The following is a 24,594-nucleotide window of genomic DNA, read 5'->3' as shown; positions in this document are numbered from 1 at the left end:
ATAAGTTATCATCTTATACATATGCGCGTGATTCTTCATTATCAGGTTTCCCGGTGACACCGTTCGTGCCGCAAATGCAACTTGCGCTGTCAGAAGCAGGAATGACTGACCTGCAAGGCGTTCACTGTACAGATTCTGAAACGCATCGGTTTTTGTCTGCGATGGCACGTTAGCATGATTCCGCTGAAGTGGAGGCAAAATTTCCCGCGGATATTCCTTCGTCCGTTGTCAGTGTCATGGCGCGGTACATTGCGTACAGCGTTACATATGCGCGTTCATTTCACGAGCTTTAGTTCCTCCTGTCCCACATGGCCACAGCAACATCCGGCAGAGCACGATGCAGGTAACACAGCGCAACAAGACACGGTGAGTAACGCAAACCCGCCCACATAGCGCCTTTGCCACGGCACGAAACCTACCAGAGCAACACGTGTGAGCACTCAAAACTATAACAACGCCGCCATTGTGGCCCAAAAGGCGTGGCCATACAGCAAAAAAATAAAAATAATAAAGCAGCAAAAAAAGCGAACCCATACGTCATTTCCGCCACACTTTTCTCCTAGCGCGCGGAGGGGGTAGGGCCTCTCCTTAGACATGCGTTTCCCCGCAGGCCGGCTGAGGCCGGTGAACAATAGAAGGCAGCATCCACGTGACCCTGCGTTCCCGGATGTTGGTTCCCTAAGTTGGTTTCCAATTGTCTCTATGGGGCCACTGAATACCTAGTGCGTCACGTGATTGGGGAGGTTTCTTCCCTGTATTATTGCCGGAATATACAACAACCCTAGTGCGTGCAATGACGCAAAACCACGTGCATCCAAATGCTGCCTCTCCGCTTCGGAATGGCGCACGTATGTGATCGAGCTGCCATCGGCGATGACGATCGTCGCTGCGAACTTTGCAGCAAACTATTCATACAGGGGAAGAACATGCTGCAACACATCAGGAACGTTCACAGAATGGCCGTGGGTGTCAAGAAATTGATGAAATGCGACGTATGTGGGACTTCCCTGCTTACAATGGAGAAGTATTCGGTGCACCAGATCACTGCGCACAACTTCGAGGCTGACTACGTGCACCTGTGTTCCGGAACAATAAGGGTGAGGAACAGTTTTATTAAGTTTATTCTCAGTCATCGTGAGCAAATGACGTTTAAACGCAATATTATATGTCGGACTTTTTTAAATTTCTTGTGCGCAGTGTGCCTCCAAAAGCAGCTAGTTGTTTATACCTTGCGGGCCTTTGTTTTTTCTTTCTGCATCTGTTTCGCGAAGAGCAGCTTTTGCGCAGGTGCCCAATTTATTTCGTTGGGGTATGTTGAACTTTGTATCCTCGTTAAATATAATTTGTTTGTTTTGTATGGTCATGTGTGCGCGCTCCCAGCAATGCGCTACATGACGTACGTTTGGCATGGTCTGCTTTCCTGCACAGCAAGTGGAGTGAAATTTGACTTTTGTACATCTTTTTTTCTTTTTTTTAAGTGACAGGAGTAAGCTGTTCTGCGTTCTGACGTTGCTCTGTGCCACATGCGTGCGTGGCCTAGTCTTCGCCTCAATCACTTTGCAATGCGGCAGAGACGCAGAACCGGGACCATACTTGAATTTGCGGATGTCGCCGGGATGGTTTCCCAGCGTATTGTTGGCAAACTCTTTATTAGTACATTTCATAGAATAGAGCGAAATGTGACGCTCGCGCACCCCCCCCCCCCCTTCTTTTTTTTTTTTTTTTCTTGAACGAGAGGAGGGATTTGCTCTGCGTTCTGACGTACGTTGCTCTGCGCTACTTGCGTGTGTGGTGCAGTCTTCGCCTCAGTGCAGGCCGCAATAGGTCCGAATGCAGACGACGTATGTCCAGGACCACACTTGCAATTGCGGCTGTCAGCGGCTTGCTCTCCCGGCGTACTTTGGGAAAATTCTTTAGTAGTACCACAGTCCTTCAATTGAAGGACTCTGGTTGTAGATTTCATAAAATAGAGCCAAATTTGACGCACGCGCAATCGTTTTTTCTTTAAGAAGAGTGTGTTAGGAGGCTACTTGGTAAGACATCTTTTTGTGAACTTAAACTGCGCTTGGCAAAAGACACCAATGTCGAAGAAGACGGGACGAACGCAGACTAGCAACTGGTTTATTGAAATCACACATAATGCTGCCTCCTCGAACCAGGCGCATGCCCAAGCCAGATCATAACCGCGTGACGATGGAACACTCCCTCGCCAAGCCCCTATCTACAGTAAAAAAAATCAAGCTCTTCTTGAAAAGAAGGAGCTTTTCAAGAAGAAACTGAGAGAAGGGATTCACACTGCTCTGGGGCGTAGCTTGCACCACGTGCTCTCAGTTCGTCTTTGTCTTATCGTAACAGCATTGCTGTGAATGTACAGTCTGATTCAATATTGAGGAAGGAGTGAGCATAGATCATGCTTAAGTTTCATATTTGTTTCTTATTAAAACAAAACTAATATGATAAATTTTTTGAAGTTATGGCGCATTGCATATTTGATATTCAATTTTAACAGAAATTTGAGCAATATCAAGGGTGACCTCATGACACAGTCGAGTTGAAGGTGAGGGAGTAAAATAAATGCTACATTACCCGTGTACAAAGCCTTCAAAGTGATTATTTTTGTTTGCATCTCTCTCCACAAAGTACTTGTCACCATCTAATGCTATTTTGTGCTTTTATTACAGAATTTCATGAATGGAAAGCAGAAGAAGAGGGTAGCAAAAACTGCTGGTTCATTTTGCCCAGGGACTCCAAAAAGCTGGCCAGTGGAGAGACAAGGATCCACTATTACTGTAATAGATCAGGCGAGGCAAGGAAAAAGGAAGGTCATAGTGACCGTCGGGAGAAAAGTCAGGGGAGCTGTAGGTCTGGTAAGATATGTCTTTCATTTATTACCGTCACAATGGACAACACTCAGAGTCCGACACCTGAAGGCACCACCATAAAAGTCAGGTATCAAAGAAACCATTATGGTCATAAACCAGAAATTCAGCACTTGAGAATGAGTGACAAGGAAAAGGCCAGTGTAGCAGATAACCTAGAAAAGGGTGTGCCCATGAAAACCATACTAAAGCAAATAAGAACATCTGTGGCATCCAAGCTGAGGCCAGTGCACTTGGCAGAGTGCTCAACATTGCTGCTCCTGAACGTTGTCACACTAATGACGCTGTCAGTGTAGACACGTGGGTGCTTGTAATGAAAGAAAAAGGTGAAACACTTGTCCGCCTGTACAAGGCACAAGGTGCAGTGGACCCAAGTGGTACATTTTCTTCAGCAGACTTTGCTCTTGTTCTGATGACAGAGCCTCAGAAGGAGCTACTAGAAAAATTGGGCCCTGCAGGGACTCTGTGTCTTGACTCCACACATGGAACTACAGAGTACCAGTTTGAGCTGACCACTCTTCTGGTGCTAGATAAAAAAGGATCAGGTGTAGCTATAGCTTATTTCATCTGCAACCAGATGAACGAGCAAACTTTGACAGCATTCTTCAAATCTCTGGAGTCGGCCATGGCCCAAAAAGTGGCCGCTAAGACATTGATATCTGATGATGCCTCGCAATTCTACAAAGCATGGTCCAGGGTCATAGGTGCCGCAAAACAGAAACTTCTCTGTGCCTGGCATGTGGATAACAACTGGCGTAAGAAGACACTCGAGTGTGTAGAGAAACAGCTAAGGCCACATGTTTACCATAGTGTGTGGCTACTCTTAGAGTTCCTCGCAGAAAAGGCATTTGAAGATTATTTTAAGCAATTCCTTTCTAGTCCGGAAGAAAAACTGAGGGACTTCCTCAAGTACTTCAAAGACCACTATGCAGTTAGGCTGCAAGAGTGGGCCTATCGCTTTAGGACTAGAGCAGCTGTCAACACTAACATGCACCTTGAGAGCAAGCACAGAACGTTAAAGCATACTATGCTGGAGAGAAAACAGAATAAGCATGGTGACAAACTAATTTCTGCCCTCATGGACTTGACAAATCATTTTTTAATGAAAAGGGCTAGCCAGATGATGAAAGGGGCAAAGGGTAAGGAGCTGAGAACAATTCAGAAGAACCACAGGTCTGGCAGTGAAATGGCAGCTTGTGCCAAAATAAATGAAGATGGCATATGGACTGTGCCATTTCAGTCTATTAAAGGGCTCTCATATAAAGTGTCAAAAGTGAAAGATGGTGCTTGCTCTCCTTTGAGGTGCAAGGAATGCGCAGTGTGTGTGCAAGCACAGTCACTGTGTGGTCATCACTAATCCAACTAGCAGCAACAAGGCCCATGAGAGCTCACCCAAAGAAGCATGTGAGGCAAGTCGGGCATTGCACATTGTACAGAGTATAACAAAGCTGGAAGCAGCCAAAGCAGTGTCAAGCTCAACACTCTTAAGAGCAAAAATGGACTCAGTCAGACAGGCAATATCAGATGGTGAAGTCTCTGAGGGTGTGGCTGAGAAGGCAAACAATTTGTTTGAGCCAGTTTTCATGCTTGTGGAAAGTGAAAGTGACCCAAAAAGAAAGATGCCAGACCATTCAAATGAACCAGCCAACAAAAAAGTTGTGCACCTGTTAAGATTTCACTCTACAAAAGCCCCTAGATTGTCGCAGCCATCATCTAGCCTTTCAAGGCCCACTGAAGCTCGAAAGGAAGTCCTTAAATAACAGCTTAGGGACAGCAACATAGAAACTGAAGAGATAACCACGTCAGCAGGGCACGATTACTGGTAACAAGCCTCCAGTGCAGTTAGGAAGAGAGAAGTGGTGCAGTAGTGCTCTGCTGTCATGCCTTATAGAAGCAGGTTGAGGGCTCGCATATAAACAAATCATGACATGTGGTCTCTGATGATTAGCCCGTCTGTTTTTGTCTGTGGTGTGCAGCCATATGTCACAGCTGGATGGTATGTGTGTTAGAGCACGAGAGATGCCTCCATGCTTGTTGTATGAGCTGCTGCTAAGTGTTCTGTGAAAATAGGTACAGACCCAGTGGTTATCTCTGGTATGTGGCAGCTGTTGGATAGTAGTGTGTTCGAGCACGCCTCCATGCTTGTCATATGAGCCGCTGGTAAGTATGTCTGTACATAGATGTAAGGAAGCGCATTGGACGGTTTGTAGTGTTTCAGTGTGCAAAAGCCTCCAATGTGTTTTGCTACTTATAAATTTGTGTAAACACTCAGTAGTGCAGTAGTCATGATGTTGCACTGCTGAGCTCAAGCCTGCGGGTTCAATCCCAGCAAAGGTGGCTGCATTTCAGTGGTGGTGAAATGAAAAAAAAAAAAGCATGTAGTTGAATTCAAGTGCACATCACAGAACCCAAGGTGGTCAAAATAATACTGAGTCCCGCACTGTGGCATGCCTCATAATTCTATCTAGATGTTGTGTTCCATGTGATGTTCTTTATTGCCCATTTGAATAAACTTTTATTTTTCAGATTACCAAAATAGAGGGTATATGCAGTGGTGTTGTGTGCAGTCTGGATAAGTTGCTCTGGTCATGAGCACTCAATGAAAACTTCTGCATATTTGGCTGCAGCAGACAGTGTCATAATGATAGTAAAGACTATGCAGAAAGCTTTAGGCCACTCTACATATCAGATCAGTTTTATATTGCATCCTTTATGGTGCTTATGGTGGCAGAATAATAATTGGCAATGCTTCCTTACACATTTAATATTTTTCTTTTTTTCTTTTGGAAGAGCAACCTTGGAAGAATAATCTACAACAATGCTCCTACCTTCTCTTTCACTGTCTCCCCATTTCTTTTCTACACTTCAACTTCATTCTACGCACTATCTTATTCTCCTCTTCATCCTACATTGATGGTGTGGGAAAGTGAGCTAAGCGTGCATAAAGATTGCTGTGCAGAACTTAATTGCAGCACTGACGAAGACAAATCTTTGTCAAAAGGTTCATTACAGCTACATTCCCCCTCCAAACACTGTTTATCACTTCAAGCCTTCATATTCCTGTGAGCTTTTGTCTTGTTTAACAGTTGTAACAGTCATACTATTTATTACTATCAATAGCGAGCATACATTTTGCACTGCAAAGTGCTGTTTAGAAGACGTGTGAGTTTCTACTTCCCTTATGATAAATACTCCAGACATTCAGTCTCTAATTTATGAAAATCTTTCAAACATTGCCAGTGATGACCACCATATGGGTTAATGTCGGCATGGGACTGAGGCTTTCCCGCAAAAAGAACAGTTATGTTTTGCTCATATCATGTGACTGACAGTTTCTGCTGTAATTTTTGCACTTGTCAACTGCACTGTGAAGAGTTCGTTTCTGTGAATATGTGCTGGCCTGATTCTTCTTAATCACGCATTTCAGATCTTGTGCTGTGAGATGAGGAGGTGTAAAATAAAAACACCATGTAGATTTCACAATGCCTTTAAGAAACCACGCAAAGCTTGGAGATGAAGCATTACATGCAACTTGAACCAAGTGTCTGGACACAGCAAGTGAAAGTTGTTTTGTCATGAGTGAGGCTGTCGGCGTTACTTGTAACTGCCTTTAAATAAAAGTTTGTTTCAAAACAGTGGCTCAACTCTGTGTTCCCCCGGTAAAAAACAAAACCATTGGGATTTGCAATTCTCTTTTTAAACATAATTGACCAATATGAATAAAAAAAAACTTTATGAATCAAGATATAAGCTTGCCATACCATGAAAACACTTGAAACTCCTTTTGAGAAGTTTACTCATACGCGAACACATTATAGCAATTATTTTCAATCGTGTACCCACAATTTGCCTCGTCACCATGTCAAGTTTCAAGGCAGATTTTTTTTTAGACTCCAGGAAGCCGTATGCTTAATTCTATCCATTGTTTACTGCATTGCATTTGATTTTCTATAACAAATAAAATGAATTCTCCATTGATTGCACCGACGCTCACGTTATAATTATATGCTATTATTATTGACTAGTCTTTTATATATATTCTTGGAGGGTGGGGGCTGCACTGGTGGCGTTCTACGAATTTGCGCCGCGTGTTTGTGCGGGTAAACGTAAGCGCAGAATTTTTTTTTTTTTGCGCGTTATGAAAACAATGCACTGCAGGTATTTTAATTAATGCAACGAGCTGTATGAAATATCAGTGAAGGGGTTGGAAACATCGCTATAGAGAATCCCGACTATTTTCTTTTGCGTGTGTGTATTTGGAGTTGATGCACAGTTTTCTTTATTTACTTATTTTGGCTACATTGCGCCAATTGCGCTTCCATAGAATAAAGAAACGCGCTTCCGCGCGCTTGCCGACTCGATCGCAAGGGGACAGCCTGATCAACATCAATATCAGCAGCAATGGCGGATTTGCGCTTGCCGTGGCGCTTGCGAAGTTTTCAATAGTTTTCGCCTTTTAAGTGATTCTTTTGCTATTTTAACGTGTGGAGGTTCATTGTACGTCTGTTTTTTCAAGTTTGGCATGTGTTTTAACACATGTGAAGGTGTAGTCTTTTCTTCTTCAGCGGATATATGTACAAGACCCCGTTCACCGTCTATCAGGTAAGATGTGTACGTATGCTACACGCAAGCGTAGTGCTTCATTAAGCCACAGTGCACTACAAAGTTAAGCATGAACGGTACACAAAATTCACAAGTTCTAAGTATTGCCAAGAACAACCATTGATTGGCGAAGTTCTCACAGGTGTTGCAGAAGTTGTTGGGCGCGGCAGTGCTGAACGTAGCGTTAGCGGCTTAAATCGTGTTTTTTTACTAGTAACAACGTGTCACTATTTCATGTTATTGGCGGCGTCTCCAGGACACCAAATCGGTAACGGGGACACCAGAGCTAGAACCCGGACTGGTCCATGGGTTGGGGCTCGCCGAGGCCTGCGCGTGCTAGTAGTATATCTATGATGCCCGTAGGCTGTGTGTAAGTCGTACTTCCCGAATTTTCTGACGCATTTTAAGATCAGCTGTCCGCTTTCGCGGACAAGAAAGCAGGAGTCAGGGTGGTCCGTGGGTTGGGGCAACATAACCTGCTTCCAGTTTGGGACCGCCCTGCTTCCAGTCTAATGCTCTCCTGAGGCCTCTGTTTGCCGGTTACATGTGCCCTCCTGGAGCAGTACTTGTAAATGAATCCGATCTATCGTCGCAACGAAAAAAGCGCCCCGCGACTTCTACAACACCAGTCAGAACCTTGCCCATTGGTTTACCTATGTGTGGCCGCAAATACCTGAAACTCAATGCCAGTTCAACATATTTGTTGGCAAGGGTGTCAGGTCGTTGCTTTGTGTGGAATCGGCCTTTTCTCAATTCTTAAGAATTTAACTGGAATGCACCTGACCAGTGCTGCTCTGTGCTGCTTGCCACCAATCCCTTGGACAGGGAAGACATGAGTATCCCTGTGCATACACTTTATACGCAGTAGTGTGACCGCTTCCTTTGGGAAACTACCACGTTAGCGATATTGTGAGCGCAATGTGGCTTTCCTTCATCTTCCTCATCCGTACGTAGTGTGTCGCTTCTTCCTCGCCATAGCTCTAGCTCGGCACGAATAAAGCGGTTCCTTAGAAGTGCTGGGGTTCTGCATACCAAGGGCGTATAAGGTAACAGTGCTTGTGCCTTTAATATGTCGCATTCGATCATTTTGAGACGTGGTGGTGTTCATGCGTTACCACAATTCCAGGACATCCACAATGTAAGAGGTACATGATTCTCTAATTGTATACTCTCTCCAGGCCTTTCTCACAACCTCAGCACAAGTAGTGGGAGCATAAAAAAACTGACAAAGCTGGTGCATGAATGTTGCCCAGTCAGAAAGATCTGGCTCTTGGATCAAAGCCAATTTTTTTTTTACATTGTAGAGCCAGACGGGCATGCTTTGAAGTTTCTAAGAACTGTCCCACCATTGCTGACTCTGTTGTACATTTATCAAACCACTTGATTCTCACCAAGCTCAAGCTATGGTGACAAAGACGCGCCACATGCTTTACAGTCACATATTGCACTCGCAATACATCTGTTATGCCAGTTTGCCGAAATGAGCATGCACAGTAGTGACGAATTCACTATGCGTGCACAGGGATTTGCCTTTCCTGTCCTATGGGCTGTTGGCAAGCATCACAATGCTACACTCGTCAGGTACACCTCAGCTTTCAGTATGTTTACATTCGGTTGCATGAACATGGAGGGAGTGCGTTCGCTGTAATCAGTACCACACATTTTGCTAATGTAGGCTTGAGTGGCTTTCCCATGTCTCCACTAAATAGTCGGAATACTTCCATGCATGATAGAATGATGAGCATTTAACCTCCAGACATGCAGCAGTCTTTATACCACTGCAAGGCAGAAGCAGCCTTCTCACCATGTTCACGCTCAAATAAATCCCATTATTAAGGCATTTTATGGGCCTCCCAAACCGCCTGCACCACCTGAATGATGTGACTTGTTGTTGCACCTGGCTGTTCATTTCATTTGGCATCCTCTGTTCGCACATATTCGTTTCCAATAATTCAAGAAAATTGCAGGGCTGGTTCGCAATCTTTTCTGTTTTCCTTATTTTTTTTATGGCCTTGTAAAACTGAGAAACGATAATGAAAAAAAGAAACAAAGGCTGCCTTCCTGTTCACCAGTGAAAGCATTGTTGCTTAGAAAGAGGCGCAGAAAAAGATGTATATGCATGTCGGACAGCCTGCACAAGGTTTTATCTTTGTCTCTTCAAACATTGCGTACCTGCGTCAGTGGACTCGCTGTTCTGTAGCATTATCCCTGGCAGCGGAAGCACTGTCCCAGAGCTCTAAAGAGTCATCGGAAGCACAGTGCTAAACCTTCATCCTTGAAATGTGAAGAACGTCACTGGACAGGAGGAGAGATGACAAGGTGAGACTGATTGAGGCAATGTTGTGGTGATGGGTGCCACCTGGTTGAGCGCACAGTATGGTCCCCTGTCCTGAGAAAAGCTTTTCTGGGAGCTCTACACAGTGGAAAGGGGACCAGAGAAGTACAAGCGCACCAGGGGAGAAATGAAAGTCGCATTGTGAAGCATGGTACTGTCATTTCTGGTTGCTTCATGACGCAGTAATGATAGTCGCAGCACAATATTTTCAATTTATTCTGGCAACTCACGATATGCAAGTGAATGCTGCTTACTCTGATCATGTGGCTGCGTTTCAGTGCTTGGATATTTAAGGCCACGTTGCAAAATGCACAAGAGATTTATAATCGACTTCGTATACACAGAAAATACAAGAACAGTTCTAATAGCACTGAAAAGACAGAGCATTCATGGCGTCGTTCAAGCTCAGTGTCCGTGAGCGTGCACAAGAACTAGTCTAACTGATGTTATGACTGGCCTGTGTGGTCAACGATTTGTGTCGCGCCACCAAAGCAACAGCGAAAGGCTGGACCCTTTAGATACGCCGAGCCGCCTGCAACCGTTGGAAAACGCCTAGGAGGCCCCAATAGCAATAAGACCTTATCATTTGTGCAGGCATTTTCGCCTTCTTACCCACGGCTTGCACAACACCCTGATGTCTGCTTAGTCTCCACAGTGTTGTCTCCCTTCAGCAAGTGGGACGATTAAGCTTCGTGTGTGCATTCGTTATTTCTCTTTGTCCTCGGCAGGGAAGATGCCAGCGTTGTGTGCGTGTGTGTGTGTGTATGCGCATGTCAGTGCCTTTCCTTCTACTGAGCCAGTGGGGGTTAGAAAATTAGTTGAACACTTCCATGTATCGAGCGGCAGCCGCCAGCGTGGAGAGTGTTTTCTCTCTCCTTTTCTTGAGCGAGGGTATTCCAAACACTATAAAGGACGTCTTCGCTAATGGACTTCAGCCTTCAGTTTTTGAGCAAACTAGCATGTCTGTCGCTCACCATCGGGAAACTTGCAGAGTTGACCACTCCGTAACAATGTGAAGTAAACATTCATTGCTACTCGTTGAATTGTTGCCGTATCTCCTGCCTGGCCCCCTCGGCACTCATGAGCCGCTGCAAAATGCAGTCAGCGGCACGATCCGACAACCAATGGTAAGCTCCAGACCACCAAGCCCACGCTACTTCCACAGTCTTGGGTTCCCATCTTTAATACGGAGCAGCAACAAAAAAAGAATTGACATCTGTGAATAAGGTATGCGGATGTGGGCTGCTTCCCTTGAACATAGGAGGCAAATGCCTTCAGGAAGTTCAGTTGCACTTTGTTATATGAAAAGGCGTCTCACCAAGATTGGAAGTTGCAAACCGACAAGTGCAGTGCATAGATCACACACTAACAATCCTGTCTCCAAATTATCAAAATGATGCACAGTGGGAAAACAACTGAAATTTTAAACAAAAGCCATCATGGTCTCAACGAAGCCCTGCTTCAGCCAGAGTCAAGGTTACATGCACAAATGTCTCTATGTAAAACGTGCTGCCTGCAATATCACCAACCATGGCACGTGACTTTCGTAAGCCAACCAATGTTAAATGCCATCCCTGGATATGTGCCCCATAGCAAAAAAGGAAGAGAAGAAAAAAAGGAAAGAAAAGACGGCTCGTAAGCGAGTATGACGTGAACCCTTGGCTCCGTCATGGGGGAAGATGAAGAAGGAAGATCACTAGGAGGCAAAGGGGCTGAGTGCCGTCACTTTTAGCACTCGCGTCCTGGCAGCGTGAAAATGCAACATTTCAATTTCTTCCATTTCCTTTAATAATGAACTAATTAGAAATATTTGTTTGAGGAAATGCTCCCTTGACGGCATCTTACAACTTCCAATGTACCTATAACTAAAATTTGCCATGGTGCTTAATGAGAGGGGCTTTTCGGCCCAAATTAGATCCTGCAGACTATAGTACTGTATGGAAAATATGGTACATGGAACTGTAAAATTTAATTTTCCACAGCAATTTCTACCTGTGCAGTTGGAGTTGGCTTTGTCATAGCATAGATATGAGGACCGTGAAACAACCTTTATTCCCTAAAGATCCTGTCCTGTAGTATATTTGAGCATTTACATAAAGGCATGGAGACCCTCAGTGTGTTGCAATCTAAGTGGCAGCATATAGGTGGTGTGTGCTGCCTGTAGAGATGCCACTGTAAGCCATCTATGTATTGGCGGATTTCTGAATTGTGGATGGGAGAAGGCTCATGGCTGCTCTGCCTTTGCACCAAGCACTGCAGAGCACAGTGCTACAATTTTCTGTTTGTGCAGTTCGAAGAAAATTATTCCTGCAGTGGCAGTGACTACACAGAAAATGCACCCTACGAGAGTGGACAGAGTTCCAATGTGACTGTGGTTTGAAATGGTCCAGCCCCTGTGTATACAAGCACCGATTTTCCCAGACAAGTGTGACAGTGCCTGGCTTTGAATGCAGTGTGCTGCTTCATAAATATTGCAGTTGCCCAGCACTAAGCTGCCTGGATTATGTGGTTGCCATAATGACTTCTCTGTACCCGTGGGACAAATATTTGCACTCGAAATAGCGACAGCAGCCATGCATTTCCTGCTGACATAGAATTAGGTTCCACAATGTCATCTGATGTATGCACATGCTGTGATGTGGTTGGTGTGGCCATGCTCTTTTTTCCTCCCTTCAAGTATGCTGGTAAACTGCCACTAGTTACAGATGTCTGCAAGGAGTGCACACTGTGTGAGTGCTGCACATAAATTGAAATTACGATCACCACAGTGATGATAAAGGACACATTGAAAGGTAATCTGACAACACTTATCAAGACTGTCTACAAGTTTTCTGTGAGAGATTTCCTCAGGGTTGACAAAAACCATCTTAGGGACCATTTAATGGGGTGTAACCGCCCACATTATGAGATGGAAGAAAAGGAAGCCATTAGGATTTCTCTGGTGGTGCAAGGTGCTCAAATAGATGGCTTTGATTGCAGTAGACATAAATATTATCATTCTTTCTGTCTGGGCACATAACTTCTTTGCCAACCTCTCTGTCATCTCTGTAGCACATTAATTTAGGATAGTAACTCCACTCTGACGCAGGAGATAAAAGTGCATGCCAGACATGCTGACCACACTGACTTGGAGAGTGCCACTTTCTTAAATGTGGCAAAAGTCTGTGTTTTGGGCGAAATAAGAGCTCATAGGCAATTTTTATCTGTGATAAACAGAAATATGTGCTGCCAGTGGTCAGACGTCATTGAGGTCGAGCTTCTCAAGCAAGTAGATGCCATCGAGAAGACCAAAGAAGCCAGTGATTAGCCATTGTGCGCAGCAGCTTCAAATGGCAAAGTCCAGCTGGGATTTCTCTGCACAAGGTCACCAAGTGGCATTCCTAAGTAACAGATATTTTTTACCCTAAACTGCTACCCTAGAGTGGCTGGAACATGCACCGTTCGTTCCAAGCATGCAGCTGTTATCAAAGCTTAGTTTAGTCAATTATTGAGGCTTAAGATCGTTTTAATGATGTACAGTAGAAAACAATTGTAAAAGAATGTAAAAAAAATTTGAACTGTGTTGACTCTTTGGTGGCATACTGTTGCTATTCCTGAAGTTACGTCCTCAAATGACTTATGCTCCAGGTATTTGAGTAAAAACTATGAGTGTGGAAATATCAATTTTTTAATTTCAAAGCTAATTCGAATAATGAAACCTAAGTGCGAAGCGAATATTTTTCGAATATTAATACTATTGGTATTGCAAAAATCCATTTCTTTTCACCAACCAGAGGTGCAAAATAGTTATACTACATAGACTGCATAGCAAATAATGTACAGGGATATTATGCTTCGTGGTTAACAAAATTTTCTAATACAACACTTTTGTTTGACAATGTCATAATTGTAGTTACTTAATGTTTCATGAAGCAAGGACAACAGCTCAACATGTTCGAAGAGCAGTGACACCTAGTGCATGTCACCATCGATTCAGACATCAAAAAGAGCTGCTTAAGTGTCTGGTATCAGCAGGTCGCCCTTCGCAAGCCGAGCCAACAGTGGGCACCACGCTTACACCATCGCTCAAACGGATCTTCTTTTTGGACCAAAATGTCATCATGCAAATATCTTTAAACCTGCGATTGTGGTAGTGAAAATTTCTGCCACGAGTGAAAATTTCTGCTGGTTGATAAGCTCATCAGTCTTTCCACAGTGCTGATGTGGAAGTGGCCCGTTCAGAAGCTTTTGTTGTTGAATGCATACTTCGGTTCCTTGGTGATGAAATTACCCTTCCTTTCTCTAAATCCAAGGGCGAGATCTCGCATTCTGAATGTTTGCTTGCGCTCTCATTATTCGCCTTCACTGTGCTTTCGTCAGCAGTCGTCTGCTTGGTGAAGCGGGAGCGCCAATTGAACACTGCCTACTCACTGATGTAGGAGGTGAAGCAAACATTCAGAAAGTTAGAAGCTGGCGCAATTTCATCTCAGGTTGTTAATCCAGTTTGACATTGAAGCATCCTGGTAGTATTAAAGTACTTTAGAATGAGGTTCCAGAAGCATTGCCAAGTTTGCCACTTGGTGAAATTTGTAGTTTGGAACAATTTAGGCTCTTGGCAAGATTAGCAGTGAACACAGAGGTTTACACATGGCGATTGGTGTTGTCTAAATGCATGAAGAGGTCACAGTATAGGTACTTAAGCTAGTGTCGGGTAACCATAAGCACCTGCAGGGGCCCCGTGACAGTGTCTCCTTTAACTTCAGATATGCTTCACTGCATGATGATAAATATGCTTCGCTGCATAACACGACTCTGCTGCAGCAAAGGTGACTTAAACCGACAACAGCCGAGAAGGTGCAAATCGCACTGCGCTGCCTGGTTCTTGCTGTTGGCCTTATTTTTCTTCTTTTCACAGTGTCCTTACTGTAAGTGCACTCCAGAGTTACAATGCAGGAATATGCATGTGTGCACAAGCTTTCTTTCAAGAGTAACTCACGATCATAAGTTACGTCATCATGGTTTCGTACTATGTTACGGCATCATAAGCGAGACATAATAAAGGGGGCCTGAAAGGCTGCGGGAGAGACTAATCTTTTGTGCGAGATTGTGCTATCCTTGCTGCACGCAGTGCAATATTATGACTCTCATGTCTATGGTGGCATTGTCGATTATGAATGTTTCCTTACTGCGTTAAAAAAATGTGTAGTGCATCTTTCAGATAATAATGGCATTATAGCTTCAGAGTTGTTCCAAGTTTTGGGGACTTGTTCACTAAAAGTACATTATTAGAAAAGCTTTAGAATGTCTAGGTCATAATTGCATTTGAAGAACTGTAAGTCTTCCTACACATAGCAATTAGTAGCTTACTGTGCGATGTTGAAGGTGGTTTTTATTCATAGGCCCTACGCAGAGAGCAGCAACACAATGCCTGGCATGTGACCAGGGTTCGTAACAGTGTTTGCATTTCCAGTGCTCGTAACTGATTCCAGTATTAGTGCATAAATTTGCTTTATGAATTCTTTGTAGACAGAAGGTGCTTGAATATTGGTTGCATGAAATGCTCCAATGCACTGTATACGTATAGGGCGTCTTTTATTACCGTACAGATTTTCTTGTTTTCAAGTTATGAGCGCGGAAAATGTGGCATTCTTGCAGAGGAATTCCTCTAATGCACTCTCATTTCTTACAAATCTTGAAAGTTGCACCTAATTCAAGATATTCATCATTGAATTTCACTGGCAAATCGAGGCAATATTGGAACTGAGTGTGCTGGGAGTGCAAAAAAGAAGGTCCCGCTATCTCATCAGATGGAAACATCTTGGCCAGTCATTGTAGCTGCTGATACGACACACTTTGCCTGGCAAGCATGTGCGTCAGTGTGCCATATCAGGCTATCATTTAAGCTTTGTCCCACACTTCTTGACAGGGCACTGCCGCCTGATGTGGAGGAGGATGCACCAAGTTTTGATTGTACTCAATTGAGCGCGATAATGAATATCTCAAAATAAGTGCAATTTTCGAGATTTAGAAAAAGAAAGGGTGTGCGTTCACATGCGACTGCCTCCAAATATGCCATTTAGAAGGCTGCCGCCAAGTTACTAATAAAAAAAGTGACTGAATTTTTCAAAATTAATTTTCTGAAACTCGCATTATTAGCAGCATAGTGTGTCCACCTCACCTAGAAACTCCTTTGCAAAAACGCTGGGCTCTCCGTGCTCAAAACTTTTTGCTAAATATCTGCACGGTTAAAAAAAAGTAGATATGCACAATTGTTTATGCATGAAAGTCTTACACTATTTCAAGATTTTTGCCCTTCTATGCAACACCAGAAAAATTGGAAATAGAAGCTTCAGGTGACCTATCTGATTTGTTGCAAGTTGCATGGCCATATTATTGTTTTAATTTTTCGCTATTCCCTTTTACTGTGATGTCACCACTGCAGCAGCTCAATGGCTGTGGCTTTTCATTCCAGGTCACAAAGCTGCACCCAGGTAGAGGCAGATTCCAAAAATGCTTGTGTACTTAAGTATAGCTGCACATTACAGAAGCCGAGGCCCTCAACAATCATCCGTAGCCCTCTTGTAGCCCACGAGCTCCTTATATTTTATTGGGCTTGAAGAGCAACGTTTGTGCTATATCCCTCTATTTCAGACGAAATAATGTGCATGCAAAATTATATCTTCATTACTTTACACCATAGTACCAATATCTGTCGTGCGTTGATTTTTGATGTCTTTGCATTTGCTATAGCAAGGATTTTTAAACATCAGCCACAAAAGAAAAAATAAATGGTCAAAGAACCAAGAAATGGTGTGTCGCAGCTCCCTTCTTTTTTTAATTGGCGGCAAGTTTTGCACTCGTGTACTTCAAAAGAAGTGTTACCTTCCTGCTTTGGAACTTTGTGGTTTTGTTCTGCCAGCTGCTTGACCAAAACAAGCAAAATGTACTTCGGATATTCCACAATTCTGTATGCATTTGGTACAATAAAATTTGTTTCAAGACTGGACAAATGCAGTGATGGTTGTATTGAAAACTGCAACATGCCGATTTTAGTTTCATGCTTCATTAATTTTCTCAGAGCCCCAAAGCATGCGAGGTTTGAAAATATATCATGCGACGAAGTGCTGGCCTGCCATGACATTAGTGCACTTGGTCTAGAGAACTGATTGATGCTGCACATACATTGAACATGGTGGCCATGACCATCCCTCATGAATTGGCATTCCCTGCCTAAACCACCTCACCAACACAGCCTGTTAACAGCAAGAAAGCTGACGAGGCTTCCAAGAATTTCTATGCATTATTAGTATCACCCTACTGAAATTACTCCATTTGTTTGCTGACAATTGTCTTGACGAAAGTGGAAGCCGAATCGGTTGTGTTCAATCAGTTTTATTTACATACAACCTATTATAATGTGGACCTTTCTTCGCCTCTTCAACTGTTCCACAGCTGCTGCTGCCATCTTGCATGCCACATCGAGGGGGGGGGGGGGGGGGGCAATGTACATGGCAGGAGCATGGGCGGATTTTCCAAGGAACTCTGGAAAGCTGTAATCAAATTGCGGGCAAAGTTTAAAAAGTCTTAAATACAAAAAGGGTGAAGAGTGTTGTAACCTTGTACATGTTGATCACACCACATGTTTCAGCTGCAGCTGTAAGTGCCTTGTATCAACCAAGCTACAGTTCTTGCAATAATCCACTTTGTGATACTCGGTATGAATTGATAAGACTAGCTGCTATTCTAGTGGTTGTGCAGGCCACAAGGGAACAGTGCCTGGCCTTTGTGCTCGTATGTGTAAATTTCTCTCTTTCGGTCTCGCCCAAGCCACACCAAAATGTTATCCACAAGTGTCGTGCCAAAAAGGCCTGGCAACATCTTGTAATAAGCCGTTTGACCCATTTTATTGCACTGATGCACACGGTGCAACCAAATGTAGGAAATGACATCGCCTAGGTGATTAGTAAATTACCCTTCTAAAATACCACAAGAGCAACTTTGCTGTGGCAAGAGCCTTAGCAAAAACATAAGAGACACACAAATATGAAGGAAAAGAGACACCTTCAAGTTCCCGCACCAACTCACCGTGACAAGCACAGATATTGACAGTGTCTGCTTGAGCTTAGTTATTTGGAGATACATGCAGTTGAATGCTTTTACGAGCATTGAGATGCCCCACTATGCTAGCTTGCCTTTTATGGCTATAGAAAGTTGTATACTGCCACAAGTCTGCCTATTCCGATTAGAATCTATATTGAAGCTGCTTTGAGCAACAGGTGGTATTCTATTTCAGCGCTAATGATACATTGAGAGTAGTGTGCCTGGAAGGAATAGACAAAAGCATTGCAGAAGCTGCAGTACTTTGTGCTCGCTGAATGATCACACGAGAAGGTAAAGATGCCATCAGAAAGCATCTTTCGTATGGAGTCTCTTTAAAAGAAAAACACTACAACTAGACATGGTGACAGTTGTGGGCAAACTAAAAATATAATGATAGTTCAAGGTGTGGTATGGCATGTTTATGCTATTTCTGAAAAAAATAAACACGGCAAGTGTGTCCATGCCAACAATTGACACAGGATGTGCAGATGCAAAACTGCAATACAGCACCACGCCGTCAAAACGACAGTATGCAAGTGGTGGTCCAGCATCAAAACTTCAATGTCCCTACACTGCAACACTGGGTGGCCAGCAGGCACTGCTCTGTCGGGCACAGGACGTGGCAGCAACTATTTCTCCTAAGGATTCAATAAACGGATTTCTCTACCTCACCCGCCATGCGATGCGCCATGTGAGGGAATGACAGTGCCACTACTCTCACAGGATATGGATGGTGCACAACACCACCTTGAGCATCGGAGCGCACGTCTGTCTGTGAGCTCTTTGTACTACAAACACAAGTGGTGCATGCAAGGTAACATTTAACACATCACTGCCAAATGCCATCAACAAACAGAAGCAGCAAAGAAAGCTGCTTACATAATTTTCAGTGTGTCGGAACTGCATATTTTTTACATCCTGTCTGCATGCCGCATTGTTCATCACTGCTAAAAAGTGCATAGTTGCATGGTACTTTTTTTTCGATTTTGTGCACTTTCTTTTGTCCTGAAAAAATAACCACATAAAAATAAAGCAGATGTTTCTCAATGAGCTGTAAGTACTAAAGTTGCTCAAAAGGGTAGTTTACTGAATTGATTGCATTTGAGTACTGCAGGCCTAGTTTCTTTCGGTCTTTCTCTTTTAAAGCCTCGGCACAAGTTAGCTGAAACACCCTGTATACTGGACAGCTTGCCTGGCTGCCCGCACCGCCGAGGCGGAGTATCTTACGTTTTTGTGGTGCACTTGTCGCCGTCTCGTGGCACCGGTCGTCCATCCTCATCGCGCACACGCCAGCGTCGTCTGGTGTTCCAATTGGCTGCAGGAAAAAAAGTGGTCCGCAAGCGATCGGGCTTGCTGCCACGTTTAACGCCTGCTTTTATCCGCCTGGCCAAGAGCTTTGCCCGGTTTAGCCGCTCCGTCTTCAGTGTGAACGTGCCTTTAGAGTAAAAAATCAACAGCTTACGCTTCCACATTTTTTGCTTGGTAGCTACATTCAATTTGCTTGCTCCTCGTCTTTTAGATGTCTAGGCTCCTCACATTTTAACGTGGCTGAATAGTGCACAAATCAGAAACTAGAGTTTCTGTGGCCTAGCCTTCTCACACTTGCAAGGATACCATCCAAAATTGACCTATTTTTCTTATGGGGTGCCCACTGATTATGACGATGCTGACATCGAAAGATCTCGAGTGGTTCTCTAGCATTTTGGTGACAAACGGAATACAGTAAATGCCGAGCTACAACTGACTTGATATCTGTCAGCACCAATGAACGCAGTAAGTATTCTCACTAAATTGAGAATCCAGCCCAACAGCAGATGGACACCAGTGGTTTGAATCCCCCGTGTTGGCAAATTTAACTGGCTGAAATCAAGCATTTAAAAGACGCACTTAGTTCCATCCCTTCAATCTGTGAGCATAATGAAGATCAAAGGTCAGGTTATGTGGCTGCAGCACCTTCTGTTCATGCAGCATACCTTGTGTGCAAGCCACATCTATTTACAACAGAAACAGCGCTTTCCACCCGTGAGCTAATGTTCGGTGTTAAAATATGGTAGAATTTTTTATCCAGCCAACGCGTGCACGCTGAAATCCAAGTGGTACAGCCAATATGTGCCTGTTTAATCACTGCAATGCATTGAGACACTTCCGACAACGCACGGCTGTACCAGAAAAGGTTTTAATTTTTTTCACTAATGCCATGTACTTATGAACTTTTATTAATGTACCTGCAGCTTTCGCAGGCTTCTCGAGCGTAAAGTGGCCTGTGTGTTATTGCTATTCAGCCGGAGTGCAATAGGAGCCAGTCAAATGAGTAAAACATGAAGTCAATGTGCACACAAAGACTACATGTACCCTTGCATGACTTCGTGCCACAGGTAGCCAACAGCTTCCAATTCACAGTTCTTGTAATATGCTTGTGGCAGCCATCTACAGTGATCTATTTGATTTAACGGGGATGTGTATGTTGGCTGAAAAAGAGAAAATATGCTAGGAAATATATTAACACCGATGGATGCAATATATCCTTTCCGGTAGAGTTTTGCACAGAAAAGTTAGCAGATTCCATGCATATGTGAAAATCGGTTATAAGTGAAGCCTTTGTAATGTTCAGTAAAATGCAACCACTCGTTTACTTCTATAATTCTGCACACAATGCATGTCCTGGTCTCGTTTAGTTCATTTTTGTCCATACTCGGTTGCTTTCGATGCTGACTTTCCGACTTCTCTGTGGCTGACTTCTTAAATTTCCTGTTGTATACTTAATTTCTTGCCTCTTGTTCTACGTGTCTACCCAGTGGTACATGTTGAGCTGCACTTACAGGTAACCAAGTTGCCATTTGGACACATGCCAAGCAGCACATATCCAGTGCCATACACAGTGCCATCCAGTGCCATACAAAATATTGGCAGGACTGCAGCAGCCACCACCCACTGAGCAAGGAAGAGGCAAAGCGGGTTTCGTTTTAAGAACCGCTCATTAAAGTTATTCAATCAATCAATCAAAAATATGTAGCAGCTTGCATATGTAGGAATGCGATTTATTCGCGATGCTAATAATTTGATCACCTGTTTTGGTAGCTGTGGGCACGAGAAATTTAGACACCTAACCGCACCAAAATTCAGCTATTATGAAAACGCGGAATTTCGATCAAAAGAGTAGATTTGCCGCTGTGGTGGTTTGAAGGACGGCGACAGAATAAACCAAACATTGTAGAAAGGGAAGTAAACAATCTGCGCAACCGCTCTATCGCATGTTTGACAAAGAAATTGACGAAAAAATGTGCTTAACGTGATTCAGAAACATGTCTACACAGGAACGTTCAATGGTAGAAATTACACTTCACCGCTACAGAGTAGCGAAGTTGCCCTGAATAGTGGGACCAATATTTTCCCACCGCCCAACAAAGGGTGAAGTGCGCACAGTATGTACGGCAACACTTGCTTTGTTCACAGCAGTAATGCCACCCTGTGATGGAGACAACTACGACAAACGGTCCGCATTTCTTCAGCAGCGAGCAGCGAGAAAAAGTGAAACATTTTTTTTACCGAGTCAGAAATAAGCCAAGCGTGTTCCTGACTGTATGTAACGGCATGCCTCTGGAAAAAAGGGGTCCATACCTCGGGGTTCAAATTCCGCAGACACGGCATGCGCTTCAGCGTAGCCGTCAATTTGCGGTTGAGCAAGCGACGTTTTTGCATTTTCTGTTCCGCATCAGCATCTTCTAGCCAGCGAGAGAGCACCTTGAAAACCAGCACGACGGGCGCCGTCTCGCTGAACAATCAAGGCCTAAAATTTAAAAGAAAACACAACTATTAGCGCTTATTGTTTCAAATTTTGTGATTTCAGTAGACTTACCTTGATGTTGTTGCATATTTCTTGTAGATCCATGTTGCTTTCACGGTCATTTCCGCCAACATAAAGAACGGCGAAATCGACACGCTCGAAGCGCATCGTGGAGACAGCCCACGCCAGCCACACTGAATTGTAGCCAGCAAAACTGAATGTGCAGTCTTTAATAGACTCAATTGGGCACAGGCGCGACCTATTAAAGAATTTAACCTGACTCGCCGACAATGACGCCGCGCAAGGACGGCATGACTGAACACGATCCAGCGAGGCGTAACAAGACCACGCGAACGAACCTACGTGAGCCGGCAGAAACCACAGGGATTTAGCAGCAGCACCTAGCAGCGTCTTTCCCTAGGCGTACAAGTACCTATCTGGGGGCAGGGAGTACGGCACTGGCTCACGTCACATCCGGTTTGCCTCTAAACCGGGTACAGCCGGCCTGCGGGGATACGCTTCTCTCCTTAGTTTCCTTCCTCGCCTTCCTCCGTGCGGGACGGACGACAAGACGTTCATTTGAGGGATCGCCAGCTGCTTATGCGCAGGCGCGAGTAAGCGCGGACGCGAGAGAGAAAATATGGGGGCTCTCTGCCTAGGCACTACGGAGGAGGTTCTTATGTAGGCGTTTGTCCCTAGGCGTGGCGGCGTTATGGAGTGGGGTCGGATACGGGCAACTAGGTGAAGCAGCGGGACGGCCGATTTGGCGACCGCTGTGTCGGACGGACTCTCGCACCTGCGGCGCTCGTGCTAACTCAATCGTGGCGGATCATAGCTTTCTCGCGCCTTACGGCAATGTGCCTTGTAAATAACATCACAGATTTTTCTGTGGGAGCAGTAGCGACCGTAGTAGAGCCCGGACCACATATATTGAATATCTAGGAGGCCGAGCGCCTTAGCAACCGCGGTTGAACGCAAGTGGGGGAAAGGCCGCCGGTGACGATGACTGACTGGTGATCCATCAAACGAACGTCTTGTCAAGAACAAACGAACAATGCCTAAAATGGCAGCGCTCAGGGTAACGGCGAAGAAATGGCGTTCGCGCCAAGTAGGGGTATTTTGAGCACTCGTTCTCCGCTCGAGGGCTGCCGCGGCTCGTAATAAACTTTATTTAAAATAGTTTCGCGATGAATTAGACATTGACATTTCCAGAAATGGTAGTTTATAAGACATACTGCCCGAATATGTGGTTTTCAAAAAATCGACCTTTTCGCTATTTTTCGGTTTTCAAAGGGTGCGTCCTCGCTTAAAGGGCCCCTGAAACGGTTCGGACAAATTTTGTAGGCGCGTAGGGTACAGCTTAAGTAGAACATTCGCACCACAATTTAAGTGAAGCGTTACGTATTAATGGAGCTGCAAGCGATTAGAAGTTACCCTCCTCCCTAGCTATGCTTTTCCTCCTCAACTCGCTCGCCGAGCGAGCGGCGCTAAGCTCCGCCTTCACTGGTTCAGCGTCACGATGCGACGTCACATCGCTCACTTCCGGTTGTTTAGGAGCACGCCCCCTCCCGCGCGAGACCTCTCCGCTAGCCGCTTGGCCGTCGACCGAGAGCTATCGAAGCACCGTGCGTTGCGAGCATTCTGTCGTAGCGCCGAACGTGTCCGGTACTCCGCTAAAAACAGGCAAGCTGGTCATTTCGGCAAATGACTGGAGGCATAAACTCAAGCTGATGAAGGAACTTTAGCGTAGACGTACGTGAGCAGCCTGATCGGTCTGCACGGTCCAGACACTTGCTGGCGCAGCGCTTAACCAGTCAAACAAAGCGCTAATATTGCTCTAACCAAGTGTAAAGCATTTTAAACATTTATAAATCAACGTGTTGATGATTACACTCCTGCGAAAAATACACACCAGCAGCAAAGAATACACTTCGTTGCTGCTACTGTGTATGGTTGAGCTCTGTGCCACCAGGTGGCTGCACCGTGCAGACCGTTCACATTTGCCCTTCTGCTCATCTCGTGGCTCATCCCGGCACAGTCAAGCGGCCAGACCCTGTCCCCTTGCGCTTGCGTTTGCCCTAATACTGGACTCGCGGTTTGCAGGTCGCTAGGTTTGCAGTCCACAAGGCAACAAAGTCGAATCATAGTGCTCGCGAAAAGACTGAGACCGACTCTGACCGCGGAGCTCTCGTCAAAATGGAGTACGTTGTAACACAAGCAGACGACACTTGCTGTGTGCCGGAAGTGCTGAAGTGTACTAAAAAACTATTCTTGTGTATTCTCTTTAAGTTATTTTCTTTTTACAAAAACAAAGTAACTAACATTCCAACTATTACGAGCATCATTTGTTCACCATAAAGTTGGAAAAATTATCGACCACGCGCCCTGGTCAGCCAATCAGATAGCTCGCCCATGTGACGTAATATGGGTTATTTGCATCATATGGGTAGGGGCGGCTTAAAATTCCGCCGAGCAGTGCGCTGCGATCGGCAGCGATGTGTATTTTTAAAACCTTATAATAAATTACACGCTTTACGCAGAGCACTTAGATGCATCAATTAATGATCAGAAGAACCTACTCTAACGACTCAGTACGTTTGTAGAAAATCGCCAGAATCGTTTCAGGGTCCCTTTAAGTCTGGGTGGTGCTCAAAGTAAGCTGCAGGATTGTGTGGGGCAGTTACTCACAGACCGACTAGTTGGCATGCTCAGCAGCATGCTGCGCTCTTGGCAATTAGTATCTCTGTTTGCCATGGTTCATGCGAAAAGTACACCTCCTACCCAGTCGAACCGAACCACCTGCGAACGAACTAGTTTAAAAGCAATGCAAAGCGTTTTGCCAGTGCGGACAAACAACGAATGCCGCCTTTTAGCGAAACGTGAGTTGAAACCAAGCAGCAGTACGAGCAAACTCA

The 24,594-nt window shown here is 44.6% G+C and overlaps 1 protein-coding gene and 2 long non-coding RNA genes across 4 annotated transcripts; 2 read left to right on the top strand and 1 right to left on the bottom strand.

Moving 5' to 3' along the window:
* The first annotated feature begins 813 nt into the window (after window positions 1–813).
* On the top strand, window positions 814–6,517 carry LOC135911603 (uncharacterized). Its single transcript, XM_070529482.1, has 2 exons — window positions 814–1,097; window positions 2,682–6,517. The coding sequence occupies exon 2, from the start codon at window positions 3,193–3,195 to the stop codon at window positions 4,234–4,236; it is 1,044 nt and encodes a 347-aa protein (XP_070385583.1). The 5' UTR covers window positions 814–1,097; window positions 2,682–3,192; the 3' UTR covers window positions 4,237–6,517.
* A 640-nt stretch (window positions 6,518–7,157) lies between these two features.
* On the top strand, window positions 7,158–16,487 carry LOC139052388 (uncharacterized). The gene is made up of 2 exons (XR_011509881.1): window positions 7,158–7,481; window positions 12,130–16,487. It is a non-coding gene; the product is annotated as an uncharacterized lncRNA (long non-coding RNA).
* A 717-nt stretch (window positions 16,488–17,204) lies between these two features.
* Window positions 17,205–22,200, bottom strand: LOC139052387 (uncharacterized). Of its 2 annotated transcripts, XR_011509879.1 has the most exons (4): window positions 21,752–22,200; window positions 21,514–21,682; window positions 19,123–19,330; window positions 17,205–17,345 (listed from the first exon to the last, which is right to left on the bottom strand). It is a non-coding gene; the product is annotated as an uncharacterized lncRNA (long non-coding RNA). The 2 variants fall into 2 exon arrangements; XR_011509880.1 differs by lacking the exon at window positions 17,205–17,345 and having other exon boundaries at window positions 18,323–19,330; window positions 21,752–22,182.
* Window positions 22,201–24,594: the final 2,394 nt, after the last annotated feature.

The sequence above is a fragment of the Dermacentor albipictus genome, unplaced genomic scaffold, assembly GCF_038994185.2.
Source record: "Dermacentor albipictus isolate Rhodes 1998 colony unplaced genomic scaffold, USDA_Dalb.pri_finalv2 scaffold_22, whole genome shotgun sequence".
NCBI lineage: Eukaryota > Metazoa > Arthropoda > Arachnida > Ixodida > Ixodidae > Dermacentor > Dermacentor albipictus.
The sequence above is the reverse complement of the archived record's forward strand: the minus strand, read 5'-3'. Positions and strand labels throughout refer to the sequence as shown.

Coding starts and splice junctions, on each gene's coding strand:
- LOC135911603 (XM_070529482.1), top strand. CDS start 3,193: ATGAAAGAAAAAGGTGAAACACTTGTCCGCCTGTACAAGGCACAAGGT.